Source organism: Salmo trutta, chromosome 23, assembly GCF_901001165.1.
Source record: "Salmo trutta chromosome 23, fSalTru1.1, whole genome shotgun sequence".
In the NCBI taxonomy this organism is placed as follows: domain Eukaryota; kingdom Metazoa; phylum Chordata; class Actinopteri; order Salmoniformes; family Salmonidae; genus Salmo; species Salmo trutta.
Genome location: NC_042979.1, coordinates 8,085,650 through 8,102,509, shown reverse-complemented (window position 1 = coordinate 8,102,509; position 16,860 = coordinate 8,085,650). Strand labels below are relative to the sequence as shown.

Genomic DNA, 16,860 nt, shown 5'->3' with positions numbered 1-16,860 from the left:
GTGTGTGTGTGTGTGTGTGTGTGTGCACATTTAGAAAAAAAGGTGCTCTCTACAAACTAAAAGGGTTCCTCAGCTGTCCCCATAGAGGAACCCCTTGAAGAACCATTTTTGGATTCCATGTATAACCATTTCCACAGAGAGTTCTACATAGAACCCAAAAGGATTCTCCTATAGGGACAGCCGAAGAACCCTTTTGGAGTGCAGGACAGACCAGGGTCTGGATATATGCAGATCTCTGTACAGCTTTATGTGCAGATCTCTTTTGCCTGTCCCTGTAGAGCTTAGTGCTAGAACAGACTTCATTCTCAGGGTGTCAGCCTCCAATGCTAAGTGGTCTAGCATCTTGACTCATATGCTGTGTATACAATGACTTTAGAATGAAATAACGCTTATCTCTCCAAGAGTTGAGAGGCTCAACACAATGCTATATAATTAAAGTGTGAAATCATGGAATAAGGATGACGGAAACAATGCAGGGAGAAGTTGAATTGGGAGGTGGATTTATAAAGTGGATTAACACATGCGTGGACTAAAATAAATGAATGGAATAAATTGGTAGTTTATTCAAGAACTGGCTCAGATATTTAGACAGATTTTGTTAGACAATTACATAAGGAGGACACATAGTAGAGTATAGGCCTAACTATGTATTGATATAACATGTTCAGTTCTTCGTTGTGTCGTGGCCTGTCTGTGTATTTCAAACTCTTACTCCTCTGCCAATTAATGGCCATTTTGACGTCGGATAGGAAAGTGGTCATTACATGTGCTCTCATACATCACAGAGAAGAAAGCAGGGCAAACTCATAAATATAGATCCCTCTTTTCTGTACGACATTAAGATTTAATGATTTAATGAAATGAGGCATTGTAGAAATTACAGGGAGGGATCCAAAGTGGAATGAGGAGGGTACGCTAGGATGAGGTCATCTAGTCAACCTGATAACAATTTAATGATATTTTGTTATTAGTGTTTATTTGATTTGTGTTATATGCTTAGGTAGGCCTTTGCCTTTGCCCCTGAGCTTCATTGCACAACAATAGTGTATAGTCCAAGTCTAGTTTATCACATGAATTCTCCCTCCTAAGACTCTTGGCTGTTGTTGTGGTTGGATTGAAGCTGTGAGCTGGCTGTCATGCCTGCCTTATGTCTGCTCACATGGACCTGCCGTGAGGGTATTTCCCACAGGAGGCAGGGAGGGAGAGAGGGAGAGAGGGAGAGAGAGAGAGAGAGAGAGAAAGAATGTGGGAGATGAGAAGAGAGAGAGGAGGTTTGGGTGAGAGGCAGGGAAAGAGAGAGAATGTGTGGTAGAGGGAGAGAGGCAGAGAGGATGTGTGTAGGAGTAAGAGAAAGAAAGGGAGAGAGGGAGAGGGAAGAAAGAAAATCTGTTCTGTATTTCTGGTGTAATGGTGAGTATCGAGGTCTGGACACCTAATGAGAGCCCAAGTGCTTTCTTCTGAACACAGAAGCAGCTTCTCTCTCTCTCTTTCTCTCTCTCTCTTTCTCTCTCTCTTTCTCTCTCTCTCCCTCTCTGCCTCTTCCCTCTCCCCACTAATTTGTAAGCTGTGCTACCAAATTTGATTTATTTGCACATTGGAGGCGCTCCAATAGCCTACCTTTCTATATACTGCAGGCAGCACAGTATGTATCCCTCTTGCTTTCTTGAAGCCATTATAGCAATCTTCTCTTTAAAATGTCATGTCAACTCCTCTGACAACAGCAGGGTCATGTTGTACCTGTAAAAGATGTCATATGCAAAGTGGAGCTCTATTCAGAACTAACAGTACTACTTATGTTTGAATAAATACAAAGTAGATCTTTAGTTGGCTTTGTAGCTCAGGGCCCTTATCTAGAATCATCCTCCCCTGTCCATATAACCGTATTCCGCACTCCTACTCTGACAAGCCCAGGGCTTTTAATTACAAAGGAAACATAATTACTGACCCCGAGCCAGTGGCCAAGGTGACCGAACTGCTGAACACATGACAATGTAGAAATCGAATCAAATCAAACTTTATTTGTCACATGCGCCGAATACAACAAGTGTAGACCTTACCGTGAAATGCTTACTTACAAGTCCTTAACCAACGGTGCAGTTCAAGAAGAGTTATGAAAATATTTACCAAATAAACTAAAGTAAAACTTAATGATGGTGTTGTATTCGTGTTTGGCCACACAGTCGTGGGTGAACAGGGAGTACAGGAGGGGACTAAGTACACATCCCTGAGGGGCCCCGGTGTTGAGAATCAGTGTGGCAGACGTGTTGTTGCCTACCCTTACCACCTGGGGGCGTCCCATCAGGAAGTCCAGGATCCAGTTGCAGAGGGAGGTGTTTAGTCCCAGGGTCCTTAGTTTAGTGATGAGCTTCGTGGGCACTATGGTGTTGAACGCTGGCTGAGCTGTAGTCAATGAACAGCATTCTTACATAGGTGTTGCTTAAATCCTGAAGGAATATAGGCCTGATCGCCATGTTTGCCTACTACTGTAATAATTTATAGGCCTATGGGATTGTGGTGCAATTTGTCTACCTAGCACTCAGATTTGAACGCGTCAGTACAGAGAAAATACAGCATTGAGTTTCTTTGGGAGAATTGCCAACTGACGCTTCAGACAAACACTCTAGGCACTGTACCCACTTGACAGTTGCTCTTGTATCTTAACTGTGTATTCCCTCTGCATTTAGGGGAGCGACGTCCGTGGTGTGCAGATGTCGACAGAAGGGAACACAGAAGCCGTTTGCGGTGAAAACGCTGAAGAAGACAGTAAGTTCTCGCTGTATATTCGCCGTAGAGTCTTAGTGTAGTCATTTTACCCAGAGATTACAACACGCTAAGTGTCCTTCCTTCACCCAGTTATGTTTTGTTTCTGCAGGTGGACAAGAAGATAGTAAGGACAGAGATAGGTGTTCTACTTCGACTCTCTCACCCAAACATTGTGAGTGTTCTCCAGCACTTATTGGGCTGCCCTTGCATAGAATTAACAATTTTTTTTTTTTTTTGTTATTCATGCGGAATTCGTGTTTGTTTTGTTTTACTTCTTCCAGATCAAACTAAAAGAGATATTTGAGACCCCGTCAGAGATCAGTCTGGTCTTAGAGCTTGTGACTGGAGGAGAGCTATTTGATAGGTTAGTTAACTGCCCTAATGGTCACACACACACACACACACAAAACACACACACGCACACACACTCTCTGTACCATTCCTCTGTTACAACAATCACAACACATGTTATTTTCTCAGGGTTGTGGAAAAGGGCTTCTACACTGAACGGGATGCTGCTGATGCTGTCAAACAAGTACTAGAAGCCGTTGCAGTGAGTTGACTTCCTTCCTCTGACACGTGTCAAAAAGTAGGCCAACAAATGTCTAGCAAACTCTTGACATACTGTAAAACCATCACACATTCACTCCCGCCTGTCTCCTTATCTATACATTATAAAGGACAAAAGGGAAATAGAAAGCTTTTTCCGTAATCAAATCCCAAATTCACTGTCATTTGAACCAGCGCTGTTGGATCAACAGTGGACACGGTTTAAGTTCACTTCATTGAGCTATCGCATAACCAAGCGAACGTCTCTCACTGAGCTATCTTTGACATCTTATCCACATGGACCGAGCCATATGTCATACGGCATTAACTTGTTAGTGTCTTGTAAGAGATCTCCTTCCATGATCCTCAGTTAGCAACAAATTGATGTTGCCAAGGAGATGAAATAGTAAGACAGACAGGGAATTTTTAACACATCGAAACCAGCCTAGGACTAGGTGTTTTAGTCAGTTTCTTAAAGTTTCCTTTTGTTGTTGAGCAAGTGCTGAGAAAGTGTTTATTCCGTGTTGATTTGGAGTGATTTATTTACATTGTGCACGTTCACTTGAAAGACAGCAGCAGAGCTTCTGCAGTCTGTGTTACATGATGAACTCCTTCTGGATATCTTGCTAACGTCCCAGTGGAGCATTGCGGTACCCTCATTTCCCGCCAATCTCACTGACACATCTACACTTAAGTCCCCACTCTGTTTGTGACAGATTCCTTCATTATAGGCAACTCATTTGGTGTTATCTTAGCATCACAATGTGTTGATTATTTTGGACACGTTATGCTGTGATAACGGAGAATCCAGAGATTCTTCATGACTTTTTTTACTATGTCAAAAGAGGGTGTTAGGCTAATGTGTCACGTTCATCGTAGAAAGATTGGACCAAGGCGCAGCGGGAATGTGTGAACTCATCTTCTTTATTATGAAGAAAAAACTAAACTTAATCAAAACAACGACGAGAAAACAGTCCTGTGAGACATACAGCTACACACGGAACAACTACCCACAAAAACCCATGAAAAAACACCCCTACTAAATAGGACCTTCAATTAGAGGCAACGAGGAACAGCTGCCTCCAATTGAAGGTCAACCCAATAAACTACACATAGAAATAGAAAGACTAGAACGAACATAGAAATATACTAACATAGAACATTAACCACAAACCCGAAACACATAAAAGAAACACCCCCTGCCACATCCTGACCAAACTACAATAACAAATAACCTCTTTACTGGTCAGGACGTGATATAATGTTCTTGATATTGATATTTTACCTTTGAGAGCCTATGCATCTCAGAATAATATTTTCCTCATTGGCCAAATACATCGGCTAGACCACCTCACAGGTGGGCCCTACTTTACTTTCTCTGGCAAAAGAGCACCACAGTCAATGAGAATACACAGCTGTGTCGCTGGGTTACAGTGCTATACGAATAGCTTTTTGTTGTGGTGCATCCGTGCGAGGCCTGGGATGTGTGCGGTGTGTGTGTTTGGTGTGTGTGGTGGGGGCTACTGTCTTCGCTCCTCACCTCCTTCTCTTCTTCCCTCCTTTCATCCCTCCCACACTCCACGTATCGGATGAGAGGAGAGGAGAATTCCCCTCTGACATCATAGAGAGATCACACCGGGCGGGGGTCACAATACATAGTGTGGGGAGAAAATGATGCCTTCGTTCACTGTGAACAACATCTATTCAACTCAGTCATTCCCAAGCAGAAAATATGTTTGTTTTGTTGCATAATAAGTGTAGCTCCTTCAGTGCGAACCTTGATGCGTATAAATTTAATGTCAGTGCCAGTGGAATGGAATGTGGTTTTCTTCAACAGCTTGATGTTAAGAGTTTACACAAGAAACTAGGGGTTTGGATATACACCCACCCACCCACAGGGTGCAGATGATATGAAGTTATACAATAGGTTGCTTTACAAACAGGTACCATTATCAAGACAGTGAGCCATAGACTTGTCAGAGTAGGTCTATATCCATGACACTACAAAGTCTGAGAACACATTGCTTTCCCTCACTCAAATCCCAACTTTGTCTTTCCAATGACCAGCGTTATCAAGGAAGCTGCCTTGTGCTGCTGTTTTCTGTAGCTGTGCAGAATTCTATGGCCCACGCGGCCTTGTTTGATGAGTTACTGTGGTAACACAGGTGAAAGTCCTCGCTGAACCCCAAAACAGTTTAAAACATGCTTACATCCAGTACACAGAATCATAGCATATTGTTTTACAGTGTAATACACAGTATCATAGCATATTGTTTTACAGTGTAATACACAGTATCATAGCATATTGTTTTACAGTGTAATACACAGTATCATAGCATGTTGTTTTACAGTGTAATACACAGTATCATAGCATATTGTTTTACAGTGTAATACACAGTATCATAGCATATTGTTTTACAGTGTAATACACAGTATCATAGCATATTGTTTTACAGTGTAATACACAGTATCATAGCATATTGTTTTACAGTGTAATACACAGTATCATAGCATATTGTTTTACAGTGTAATACACAGTATCATAGCATGTTGTTTTACAGTGTAATACACAGTATCATAGCATATTGTTTTACAGTGTAATACACAGTATCATAGCATATTGTTTTACAGTGTAATACACCGTATCATAGCATATTGTTTTACAGTGTAATACACAGTATCATAGCATATTGTTTTACAGTGTAATACACAGTATCATAGCATATTGTTTTACAGTGTAATACACAGTATCATAGCATATTGTTTTACAGTGTAATACACTGTATTGGCAACGATAAGAAAGAGGACGCGAAAAATAGTTGAACTTTGCATTTTGTTTCTACATTTTTAACAGTGCACTATAATGCAGGAATGTTACGGTTTTGCGTAGTAAATGAATTGTGGGGGTAGATGCCGCCCCCAAAATCCCTAACAGTCCAGCTCCATACTCACCACCAGACAGATCAATAACACTATATGTGTATAGGAGTCAGTCAGTTATGCTGTTGTCTTGTGTCTTTGGGCAGTACCTGCATGAGAACGGCGTGGTGCACCGAGACCTGAAACCCGAGAACCTCCTATATGCCACCTCAGCACCAGATGCTCCCCTCAAAATAGGTGGGTGCGTAAGTCAATACACTGTGGGATTCACTACGATTATCCCAAAGAACATCCACTGAGCCTGAACAGACTCTGCTGTGCTATCACATACAGAACTGAGATAATTGGGGGATCAATGCCAACGATTCCATCCTATTCTTTTGTTTTCCATTCTATTGTACCGGTGTCCTATTCTATTTTATTCTATTCTACTGTTTTATTACGATACCAGACAATGAGAACTTCCAGAAAGAGGCAGGATCTCTAATGTAGCTCTCTTTCATTTTGCAGCTGATTTTGGACTGTCAAAGATCATCGACGATCAGGTCACAATGAAGACAGTTTGTGGTACACCAGGATACTGTGGTGAGTTGTAACCCATTACTGTGATGCTATTTAGTTCACTTGGAACAGAATAATAGACAGTGCCATTTCAGACGTAGCAGATTGTTGTTGTTTTGGTCATGCATGCTTTACCTGACAAGTTTTGAGCAGAGATAAGTACCCTGAGGATAGTTTGCACTGTATATTGTAATATTTATCCACATACTATATGGTACGTTCTTCCTTGGATAAATTAGTAGAGTAAGAATTCCTTACTCTGTTTTTCATCTCTGTTTCTCTCCCTCCTCCACGTGTTGCCTCTCATCCCCCCACATCCTGCGCTTCTCTTTTCCCTCCCTCCCTCTCTATCCCTCCCTCCCTCCCTCTCTATCCCTCCCTCCCTCTCTATCCCTCCCTCCCTCTCTATCCCTCCCTCCCTCCCTCTCTATCCCTCCCTCCCTCCCTCTCTATCCCTCCCTCCCTCTCTATCCCTCCCTCCCTCCCTCTCTATCCTTCCCTCCCTCTCTATCCCTCCCTCCCTCTCTATCCCTCCCTCCCTCTCTATCCCTCCCTCCCTCTCTATCCCTCCCTCCCTCTCTATCCCTCCCTCCCTCTCTATCCTTCCCTCCCTCTCTATCCTTCCCTCCCTCTCTATCCCTCCCTCCCTCTCTATCCCTCCCTCCCTCTCTATCCCTCCCTCCCTCCCTCTCTATCCTTCCCTCCCTCTCTATCCCTCCCTCCCTCTCTATCCCTCCCTCCCTCTCTATCCTTCCCTCCCTCTCTATCCCTCCCTCCCTCTCTATCCTTCCCTCCCTCTCTATCCCTCCCTCTCTATCCCTCCCTCCCTCTCTATCCTTCCCTCCCTCCCTCTCTATCCTTCCCTCCCTCTCTATCCCTCCACGTGTTGCCTCTCATCCCCCCACATCCTGCGCTTCTCTTTTCCCTCCCTCCCTCTCTATCCCTCCCTCCCTCCCTCTCTATCCCTCCCTCCCTCTCTATCCCTCCCTCCCTCTCTATCCCTCCCTCCCTCTCTATCCCGCCCTCCCTCCCTCTCTATCCCTCCCTCCCTCTCTATCCCTCCCTCCCTCCCTCTCTATCCTTCCCTCCCTCTCTATCCCTCCCTCCCTCTCTATCCTTCCCTCCCTCTCTATCCCTCCCTCCCTCTCTATCCTTCCCTCCCTCTCTATCCCTCCCTCCCTCTCTATCCTTCCCTCCCTCTCTATCCTCCCTCCCTTCCCTCTATCCTTCCTTCCCTCCCTCTCTATCCCCTCCCTCCCTCTCTATCCCTCCCTCCCTCTCTATCCTTCCCCCCCCCCTTCCCTCTCTATCCTTCCCTCCCTCTCTATCCTTCCCTCCCATCTCTATCCCCCCTTCCCTCTCTATCCTTCCCTCCCTCCCCCCTTCCCTCTCTATCCTTCCCTCCCTCTCTATCCTTCCCTCCCTCCCTCCTATCTCCCTCCCTCCCTCTCTATCCTTCCCTCCCTCTCTATCCTCCCTCCCTCTCTATCCCTCCCTCCCTCTCTATCCTTCCCTCCCTCTCTATGCCCTCCCTCCTCCTCTCTATCCTTCCCTCCCTCTCTATCCTCCCTCCCTCTCTATCCCTCCCTCCCTACTCTATCCTTCCCTCCCTCTCTATCCCTGCCTCCCTCCCTCTCTATCCTATCTATCCCGCCCTCCCTCCCTCTCTATCCTTCCCTCCTCCCCCCTCCCTCTCTATCCTTCCCTCCCTCTCTATCCTTCCCTCCCTCTCTATCCTCCCTCCTCTCTATCCCTCCCTCCCGCTCTATCCTTCTCCTCCCTCTCTATCCTCCCTCCCTCTCTATCCCTCCATCCCTCTCTAATCCCTCCCTCCCTCTCTATCCTTCCCTCCCTCTCTATCCAATCCCTCCCTCTCTATCCCTCCCTCCCTCTCTATCCCTCCCTCCCTCTCTATCCCTCCCTCCACTCTATCCCTCCCTCCCTCTCTATCCTTACCCTCCCTCTCTAGCCCTCCCTCCCCTCTCTATCCTTCCCTCCCTCTCTATCCCTCCCTCCCTCTCTATCCCTCCCTCCCCTCTATCCTTCCCTCCCCCCTTCCCTCTCTATCCTTCCCTCCCCCCTTCCCTCTCTATCCTTCCCTCCCTCTCTATCCTTCCCTCCCTCTCTATCCCTCCCTCCTCTCTATCCTTCCCTCCCTCTCTATCCCTCCCTCCCCCCTTCCCTCTCTATCCTTCCCTCCTCCCCCCTTCCCTCTCTATCCCCTCCCTCCCTCTCTATCCTTCCCTCCCTCTCTATCCCCCCTTCCCTCTCTATCCTTCCCTCCCCTCTCTATCCCTCCCTCCCTCCCCTCTCTATCCTCCCTCCCTCTCTATCCCTCCCTCCCTCTCTATCCTTCCCTCCCTCCCTCCCCTCTCTATCCTTCCCTCCTCCCCCCTTCCCTCTCTATCCTTCCCTCCCTCTCTATCCTTCCTCCCTCTCTATCCCTCCCTCCCTCTCTATCCCTCCCTCCCTCTCTATCCTTCCCTCCTCTCTATCCTCCCTCCCTCTCTATCCTTCCCTCCCTCCCTCTCTATCCTTCCCTCCCTCTCTATCCTTCCCTCCCTCTCTATCCCTCCCTCCCTCTCTATCCCCTCCCTCCTCCCTCTCTATCCTTCCCTCCCTCTCTATCCTTCCCTCCCCCCTTCCCTCTCTATCCTTCCCTCCTCCCCCCTTCCCTCTCTATCCTTCCCTCCCTCTCTATCCTTCCCTCCCTCTCTAGCCCTCCCTCCCTCTCTATCCTTCCTCCCTCTCTATCCCTCCTCTCTATCCCTCCCTCCCTCTCTATCCCTCCCTCCCTCTCTATCCCTCCCTCCCTCTCTATCCCTCCCTCCCTCTCTATCCTTCCCTCCCTCTCTATCCTTCCCTCCCTCTCTATCCCTCCCTCCCTCTCTATCCTTCCCTCCCTCTCTATCCTTCCCTCCCTCTCTATCCTTCCCTCCCTCTCTATCCCTCCCTCTCTATCCCTCCCTCCCTCTCTATCCCTCCCTCCCTCTCTATCCCTCCCTCCCTCTCTATCCTTCCCTCCCTCTCTATCCCTCCCTCCCTCTTTATCCTTCCCTCCCTCTCTATCCCTCCCTCCCTCTCTATCCTTCCCTCCCTCTCTATCCCTCCCTCCCTCTCTATCCCTCCTCCCTCTCTATCCCTCCCTCCCTCTTTATCCTTCCCTCCCTCTCTATCCCTCCTCCCTCCTCTATCCTTCCCTCCCTCTCTATCCCTCCCTCCCTCTCTATCCCTCCCTCCCTCTCTATCCCTCCCTCCCTCTCTATCCCTCCCTCCCTCTCTATCCTTCCCTCCCTCTCTATCCCTCCCTCCCTCTCTATCCCTCCCTCCCTCTCTATCCTTCCCTCCCTCTCTATCCCTCCCTCCCTCTCTATCCCTCCCTCCCTCTCTATCCTTCCCTCCCTCTCTATCCCTCCCTCCCTCTCTATCCCTCCCTCCCTCTCTATCCTTCCCTCCCTCTCTATCCCTCCCTCCCTCCCTCTCTATCCCTCCCTCCCTCTCTATCCTTCCCTCCCTCTCTATCCTTCCCTCCCTCTCTATCCTTCCCTCCCTCTCTATCCTTCCCTCCCTCTCTATCCTCCCTCCCTCTCTATCCTTCCCTCCCTCTCTATCCTTCCCTCCCTCTCTATCCTTCCCTCCCTCTCTATCCTTCCCTCCCTCTCTATCCCTCCCTCCCTCTCTATCCTTCCCTCCCTCTCTATCCCTCCCTCCCTCCCTCTCTATCCTTCCCTCCCTCTCTATCCCTCCCTCCCTCTCTATCCTTCCCTCCCTCTCTATCCCTCCCTCCCTCCCTCTCTATCCTTCCCTCCCTCTCTATCCCTCCCTCCCTCTCTATCCCTCCCTCCCTCTCTATCCTTCCCTCCCTCTCTGCCTTCCTCCAGCCCCAGAGATCCTGCGAGGATGTGCTTATGGACCTGAGGTTGACATGTGGTCGGTGGGCGTTATCACGTACATCTTGTAAGTGACACCAGCCCCTCAAAAGTGTACTGGAACCCTGAGTCACGTCATTGAAAATACATCAGTTCATTTTGACACCGAACAGTTTTGTTCTTTTGTTAGCAGAAAACAAACAACAACAAAATGCATCAACAACTTGTGTTCTTTATTTGATAAGAGGAAGTACAGACCTTTTTTAATTGCATTGTTAGGCCATTTTGGTTTCTGGATCAAGGGTGTTGGTGCATTCATGTTTAAGAGCAGTTGAGTGTTTTTTTTATCTCCTCACATCCTGATTGGTATACATAGTATGTGGGTGTGAGTTCCCCATTATACAGCAAGCAGGGAAATGGTAGTGCAACTGCAAGCAACAGCATTCAGAAGAAGCACAGTGGTATACAGACTACTAGTTAATTAATATTAAACTGTAAAAAATAACATATTTTGAAGGCACGTCAATCTGAGAGAAAAAGAGAGTGTGTGAGTTTCTTATTATTTTGTCCAACATTTAAAGGCAAACCTTAGTGAGAGGAGGATTGCATCTCCAATAGAGTTGTAGCTCAGGCCCCTGCGGCTGTCAGAGCCTGTCAGACTGTGCCAGCCAGTGAATCAATAGACAGGAGCTGTCTGTGGTTGATGTATACCTCATTTTTCATCCTCCCTCTGACAGGCTGTGTGGCTTTGAACCGTTCTTCGATGATAGAGGGGACCAGTACATGTTTAAGAGGATCCTCAACTGTGAATATGAGTTTGTCTCCCCCTGGTGGGACAATGTGTCCCTCAATGCCAAGGATCTGGTGAGTTCTATTTATTGTTACCAGGGGTCCAGAGGTTACCACAGATCCGCTGCCGGGTTGACATTTTCCCCTGGTACTTAGACCTAATTGATAAATCAGTAATTGGTGGAGAACGCAAACCTAACCAGCATGAGGGTTCTCTTCTTGTCCTGTCGACTACTGGCTTGGCTTCTGAAAAACCATAGTGTGCTGTACTTCCAGACTAATATGCCTGCACTTTAGCATCCGATCGGTTAGACCATGGGTTAAACAATGGCGAACGTGCATAAAGATGGCAGAATTCCGAAATGACGTCATTGTTTTAGCACTATCGACACTGAGTTTTTAAAACTACGGAACGCGATATGGTTCAATGTGCCAATAAATCAGCACAATCCTACTTTTTTCGGTTATTGAAATTGCCGCCGTCTTGGAGATGAAATTGGGATAATTTATACTCTGCTAATGACCATACATAAAAAATAGAATAACAGAGAGCAATGTACAATAAGGTGAACTTAGCAAAACAAGGAATTTGTTGTAAGTGCATGGACCGCCATCTTTATGCACCTCTGCTTTTGGTTAGGCATATGGTTGCATGCTGCATTGTAGCATTGGGTCAGGTGAACTGTTTCCCAGCTGAAGGGTCAGTGGGAGTGTGTCCATGTAGGTGTGTCTGATTTATAAAATAAGATAAAAAAGGAGGGTAACTAGACTACATCCATCTCCTACTGTATTTCTGTATTTTATCTCCAAATTATGAACTGGGCCGACTTGTTATGGGGACAAAAAAAACTGCATAAACAGCATCCAAGCAAATAATGAATTCAGACTCGGTCTCAGTGACCCAGTTACTAACCATATGCTACTGTATGTGCTGCTGTCCTGTAGGTGAGAAAGCTGATTGTCCAGGATCCAAAGAAGCGGCTAACGACCTTGCAAGCACTGCAGCACCCCTGGGTGACTGGGAAGGCAGTTAACTCAGCCCATATGGACACTGCTCAGAAGAAACTGCAGGAGTTCAATGCACGCCGAAAACTCAAGGTAGATACAAAAACAAATTCTCTCAGTCGTTTTTTTTGTACAGTAGTTGAGTAGCAAGTAGTACCATGTATAATTTATTGATGTCTCGCCATTTTAAAGTAATGATTGTGTGCTTGTGTCAATATCCTTTGATTGAATACAGTTGAAGTTTACATACACTTAGGTTGGAGTCATTAAAACTAATTTTTCAACCACTCCACAAATGTCTTGTTAACAAACTACAGTTTTGGCAAGTTGGTTAGGACATCTACTTTGTGCATGACACAAGTAATTTTCCCAACAATTGTTTACAGACAGATTATTTCATTTATAATTCACTGTATCACAATTCCAGTGGGTCAGAAGTTTATATCACTAAGTTGACTGTGCCTTTAAACCGCTTGGAAAATTCCAGAAAATGATGTCATGGCTTTAGAAGCTTCTTATAGGCTAATTGCAGTGCCTCTTTGCTTGACATCATGGGATAATCAAAATAAATCAACCAAGACCTCAGAAAAAAACTTATAGACTTCCACAAGTCTGGTTCAACCTTGGGAGCAATTTCCAAACGCCTGAAGGTACCACTTTCATCTGTACAAACAATAGTACGCAAGTATAAACACCATGGGACCACGCAGCCGTCATACCCCTCAGGAAGGAGACGCATTCTGTCTCCTAGAGATAAATGTACTTTGGTGCAAAAAGTGCAAATCAATCCCAGAACAACAGCAAAGGACCTTGTGAAGATGCTGGAGGAAACAGGTACAAAACCGCATAAAAACGCTAGACTACGGTTTGCAACTGCACATGGGGACAAAGATCGTACTTTTTGGAGAAATGTCCTCTGGTCTGATGAAACAAAAATAGAACTGTTTGTCTATAATGACCATGGTTATGTTTGGAGGAAAAAGGGGGAGGCTTGCAAGCCGAAGAACACCATCCCAACCTTGAAGCACGGGGGTGGCAGCATCATGTTGTGGGGGTGCTTTGCTGCAGGAGGGACTGGTGTACTTCACAAAATAGATGGCATCATGAGGCAGGAAAGTTATGTGGATATATTGAAGAAACATCTCACAACATCAGTCAGGAAGTTAAAGCTTGGTCGCAAATGGGTCTTCCAAATGGACAATGACCCCAAGCATACTTCCAAAGTTGTGGCAAAATGGCTTAAGGACAACAACGTTCAAGGTATTGGAGTGGCCATCACAAAGCCCTGACCGCAATCCTATAGAAAATCTGTGGGCAGAACTGAAAAAGTTTGTGCAAGCAAGGAGGCCTGCAAACCTGACTCAGTTACACCAGCTCTGTCAGGAGGAATGGGCCAAAATTCACCCAACTTATTGTGGGAAGCTTGTGGAAGGCTACCTGAAACGTTTGACACAAGTTAAACAATTTAAAGGCAAATACTAATTGAGTGTAGTGTATGTAAACTTCTGACCCACTGGGAATGTGATGAAAGAAATAAAAGCTGAAATAAATCATTCTTTCTACTATTATTCTGACATTTCGCATTCTTAAAAAGTGGTGATCCTAACTGACCTAAGACAGGGCATTTTTACTAGGATTAAATGTCAGGAATTGTGAAAAACTGAGTTTAAATGTATTTGGCTAAGGTGTCTTCCGACTTCGACTGTATATTTGGAATGCAAGCAGATACAAACATATACTGAATATACCAGACATTAGGAACACCTTCCTAATATTGAGTTGCACCCCCCTTTTTGCGTTCAAAACAGCCTCAATTTGTCGGGGCATGCACTTTACAAGGTGTCAGAAACGTTCCACAGGGATGCTGGCCCATGTTGACTCCAGTTGTGTCAAGTTGGCTGGATGTCCTTTGGGTGGTGGACCATTCTTGATACACACGGGAAACGGTTGAGTGTGAAAAACCCAGCAGCGCCGCAGTACTTGACACAAACCGGTGCTCCTGGCACCTACTACCATACCCCGTGCAAATGCACTTACATCTTTTGTCTTGCCCATTCACCCTCTGAATGGCACATACACAATTCATGTCTCAATTGCGTCAAGGCTTAAAAATCCTTCTTTAACCTCTCCTCCCCTTCATCTACACTGATTGAAGTGGATTTAACAAGTGACATCAATAAGGGATCATAACTTTCACCTGGATTCACCTCATCAGTCTATGTCATGGAAATAGTTCTTAATGTTTTGTATACTCAGTGTAAATGATTGCTATAATTTGTTGATTTATCTGCATAGTCAGAGTGGGCCTGCACATTAATCCTAAACTATGTCGATGAATGATGTGTTTGTTGACAGGCTGCAGTAAAGGCCGTGGTGGCCTCATCACGATTGGGCAGCGCTGGCAGTCACAGCCACGCTGACAACAGCAAGAACAGCAACTGCAACAGCGCCACCAATCAGGAAGGGGCACAAGAGGAGCAGCCACGGAACGATCAGTCACAGATCCAGGAAGGATCCTAACTGTGGATCTCCTCTGTTGTTGCATGTCACCCTGTGAAGCCATTCTACCCTCCTGTTGGACTGTGACGTTTCTGAGAGGAACCATATATGGTCTCACCTATACTGGAGATACTCCGCCTGGCTTTATTGCATGTGACTGATTTTATTAAATGATGTACAACCATGCTGACTCAGCACATTGCAACAACATGCCACAAGTATTTTAAGTACACGTGAAATCAGAGTTTACGACTGCGCATGCCCATTTCTTAACTCACACAACAAGTAACTTCACTGGATGGTTTATCTATTCCATTATACCATGTCATAACTGCAAAATGACATCCAAGTGTTCACAGTATTAATTTGCCGGTTTATAAATGAATTCATAACGATGGTAATCATCATGCTGCTCTGGTGGCAGAATATAATATAGACGGGAGAACTGATTTAGGTTGATTTGTAGAAGTGGTTGTGTAGGCCTACAGTATCTGTTTGGAGAACGGGTTGGACACATTTTTCAGATGGTCATAAACTGAACCTTTATTACAACTTCTAAGGAGAATGCCTTATTGTATCTTATTAACTGTGTTTTACACTCCTTTTGTAAGAAATATTTAGTATCTTGTTAAAGGTCCAATGCACCCGTTTTTATCAGAATATCAAATAATTTCAGGGTAACAATATCCATTAAAATGGTCAAAAGAAACAAAAATTGCTTCTTAGCAAAGACCAATTTCTCAAGCAAGAATTTTGCTAGGAATGTCTGGGAGTGATCTGAGTGGGGAGGGGAAAACTGAAAACTAGCTGTTATTGGTAGACAAAAGTGACGATATTTAAAAGTGTAGAGTAGTTTTACCATTAAGAACTTTTTCTTTTGTATACCAAAATGGTTGTGCACCCCAGTTTTTTTATTGCCAAATACATCATTTTCACGGAAATGGACGAGTAGATATTCAGTGCCAAAATTGGTTGAGTCTGTTGCTTTATTCAATAATATCCCACCTCTGTCATATACAATGGAAGAGGCTGTTTTCTTGGTGCGAATATTTCTCTCTCATTAATCCATTAACTGACATGCCTTGTAGTGGAATGTTTGTTTATCTACAAAGAAAAAGGTTGGCTGTGTATTGAATTTTAGCATGATTTTGCCTGCAGTATAAAGGAATGTTGTGGATAATATATGAAATGTATTCAACAAGGGTTGTCCTTTTGCATGTGGGAATGTTGAATTGAACTGCTGCGGGTGTCTGTTAAAACGCCCTATAGTTGACTTACGTCACATGACAGATGTAATCTGTGTTAAACAGTGAAGTATTAGAGGCCTTCTGAAGGCCCCAAGACGTCAACTTGATATTCATTTTATATGCTCATGGGAACATTTAATCATTCAGTGTTGTCTTAAAATGGTTACCATTAGGATTGATTTGGTATGGACTGCAGGATAAGAAAAATAAAACTTTATGAAGTTATACGTTTGAGCGGTTTTGTATATCTGACAGCTTATGTACTTTTTGAACAAATACTTTTATCAAGTAAAGAATAATGGCAGTATCCTTAACATATTGTTTTATTGACCTACCATTTCCAGTGTTTTCGATTCATTGTAGATTAATTAGGCGGGGGGGGGGGGGGGTGTATGGGTCTCCATCGCCCAGTACTGGAGGATGCACCTATACTGACCAATGTCTATGGTTGTGTAAGTATAATGTATGTAACAGGTAAATGTGGAGAGAGAGTGAGCTGTAAGGGGGATCTATGGATCCTGTGGTGCAAAGGTGAGAGCACTACTCCCTGCGCCACGAAAGCCCTGACCTCGAGGGCAGAGGCAGTAGTATTCTCACATAGCTATGCTATGCCATGCTACAGAATTACCCCTCTCTCTCGAAACGTCCTTGCATTTGCACCAAGCCCTAAATGCAAACCGGTAAGCTCCTCCAAAGGC

The 16,860-nt window shown here is 45.2% G+C and overlaps 1 protein-coding gene across 1 annotated transcript in view; it reads left to right on the top strand.

Annotated features, from left to right (window-relative positions):
• camk4 (calcium/calmodulin-dependent protein kinase IV) overlaps nucleotides 1-16,387 on the top strand; it is a 28,394-nt gene extending 12,007 nt beyond the window's left edge. The window contains exons 2-11 of the mRNA XM_029708699.1: nucleotides 2,685-2,763; nucleotides 2,873-2,935; nucleotides 3,045-3,127; nucleotides 3,244-3,316; nucleotides 6,339-6,429; nucleotides 6,703-6,777; nucleotides 10,635-10,710; nucleotides 11,360-11,486; nucleotides 12,357-12,509; nucleotides 14,772-16,387. Of these exons, the coding sequence (XP_029564559.1) occupies nucleotides 2,685-2,763; nucleotides 2,873-2,935; nucleotides 3,045-3,127; nucleotides 3,244-3,316; nucleotides 6,339-6,429; nucleotides 6,703-6,777; nucleotides 10,635-10,710; nucleotides 11,360-11,486; nucleotides 12,357-12,509; nucleotides 14,772-14,936 (985 nt within the window). The 3' untranslated portion in view covers nucleotides 14,937-16,387. The remainder of the gene's footprint in view (nucleotides 1-2,684; nucleotides 2,764-2,872; nucleotides 2,936-3,044; nucleotides 3,128-3,243; nucleotides 3,317-6,338; nucleotides 6,430-6,702; nucleotides 6,778-10,634; nucleotides 10,711-11,359; nucleotides 11,487-12,356; nucleotides 12,510-14,771) is intronic.
• The last annotated feature ends 473 nt before the right edge of the window (nucleotides 16,388-16,860 follow it).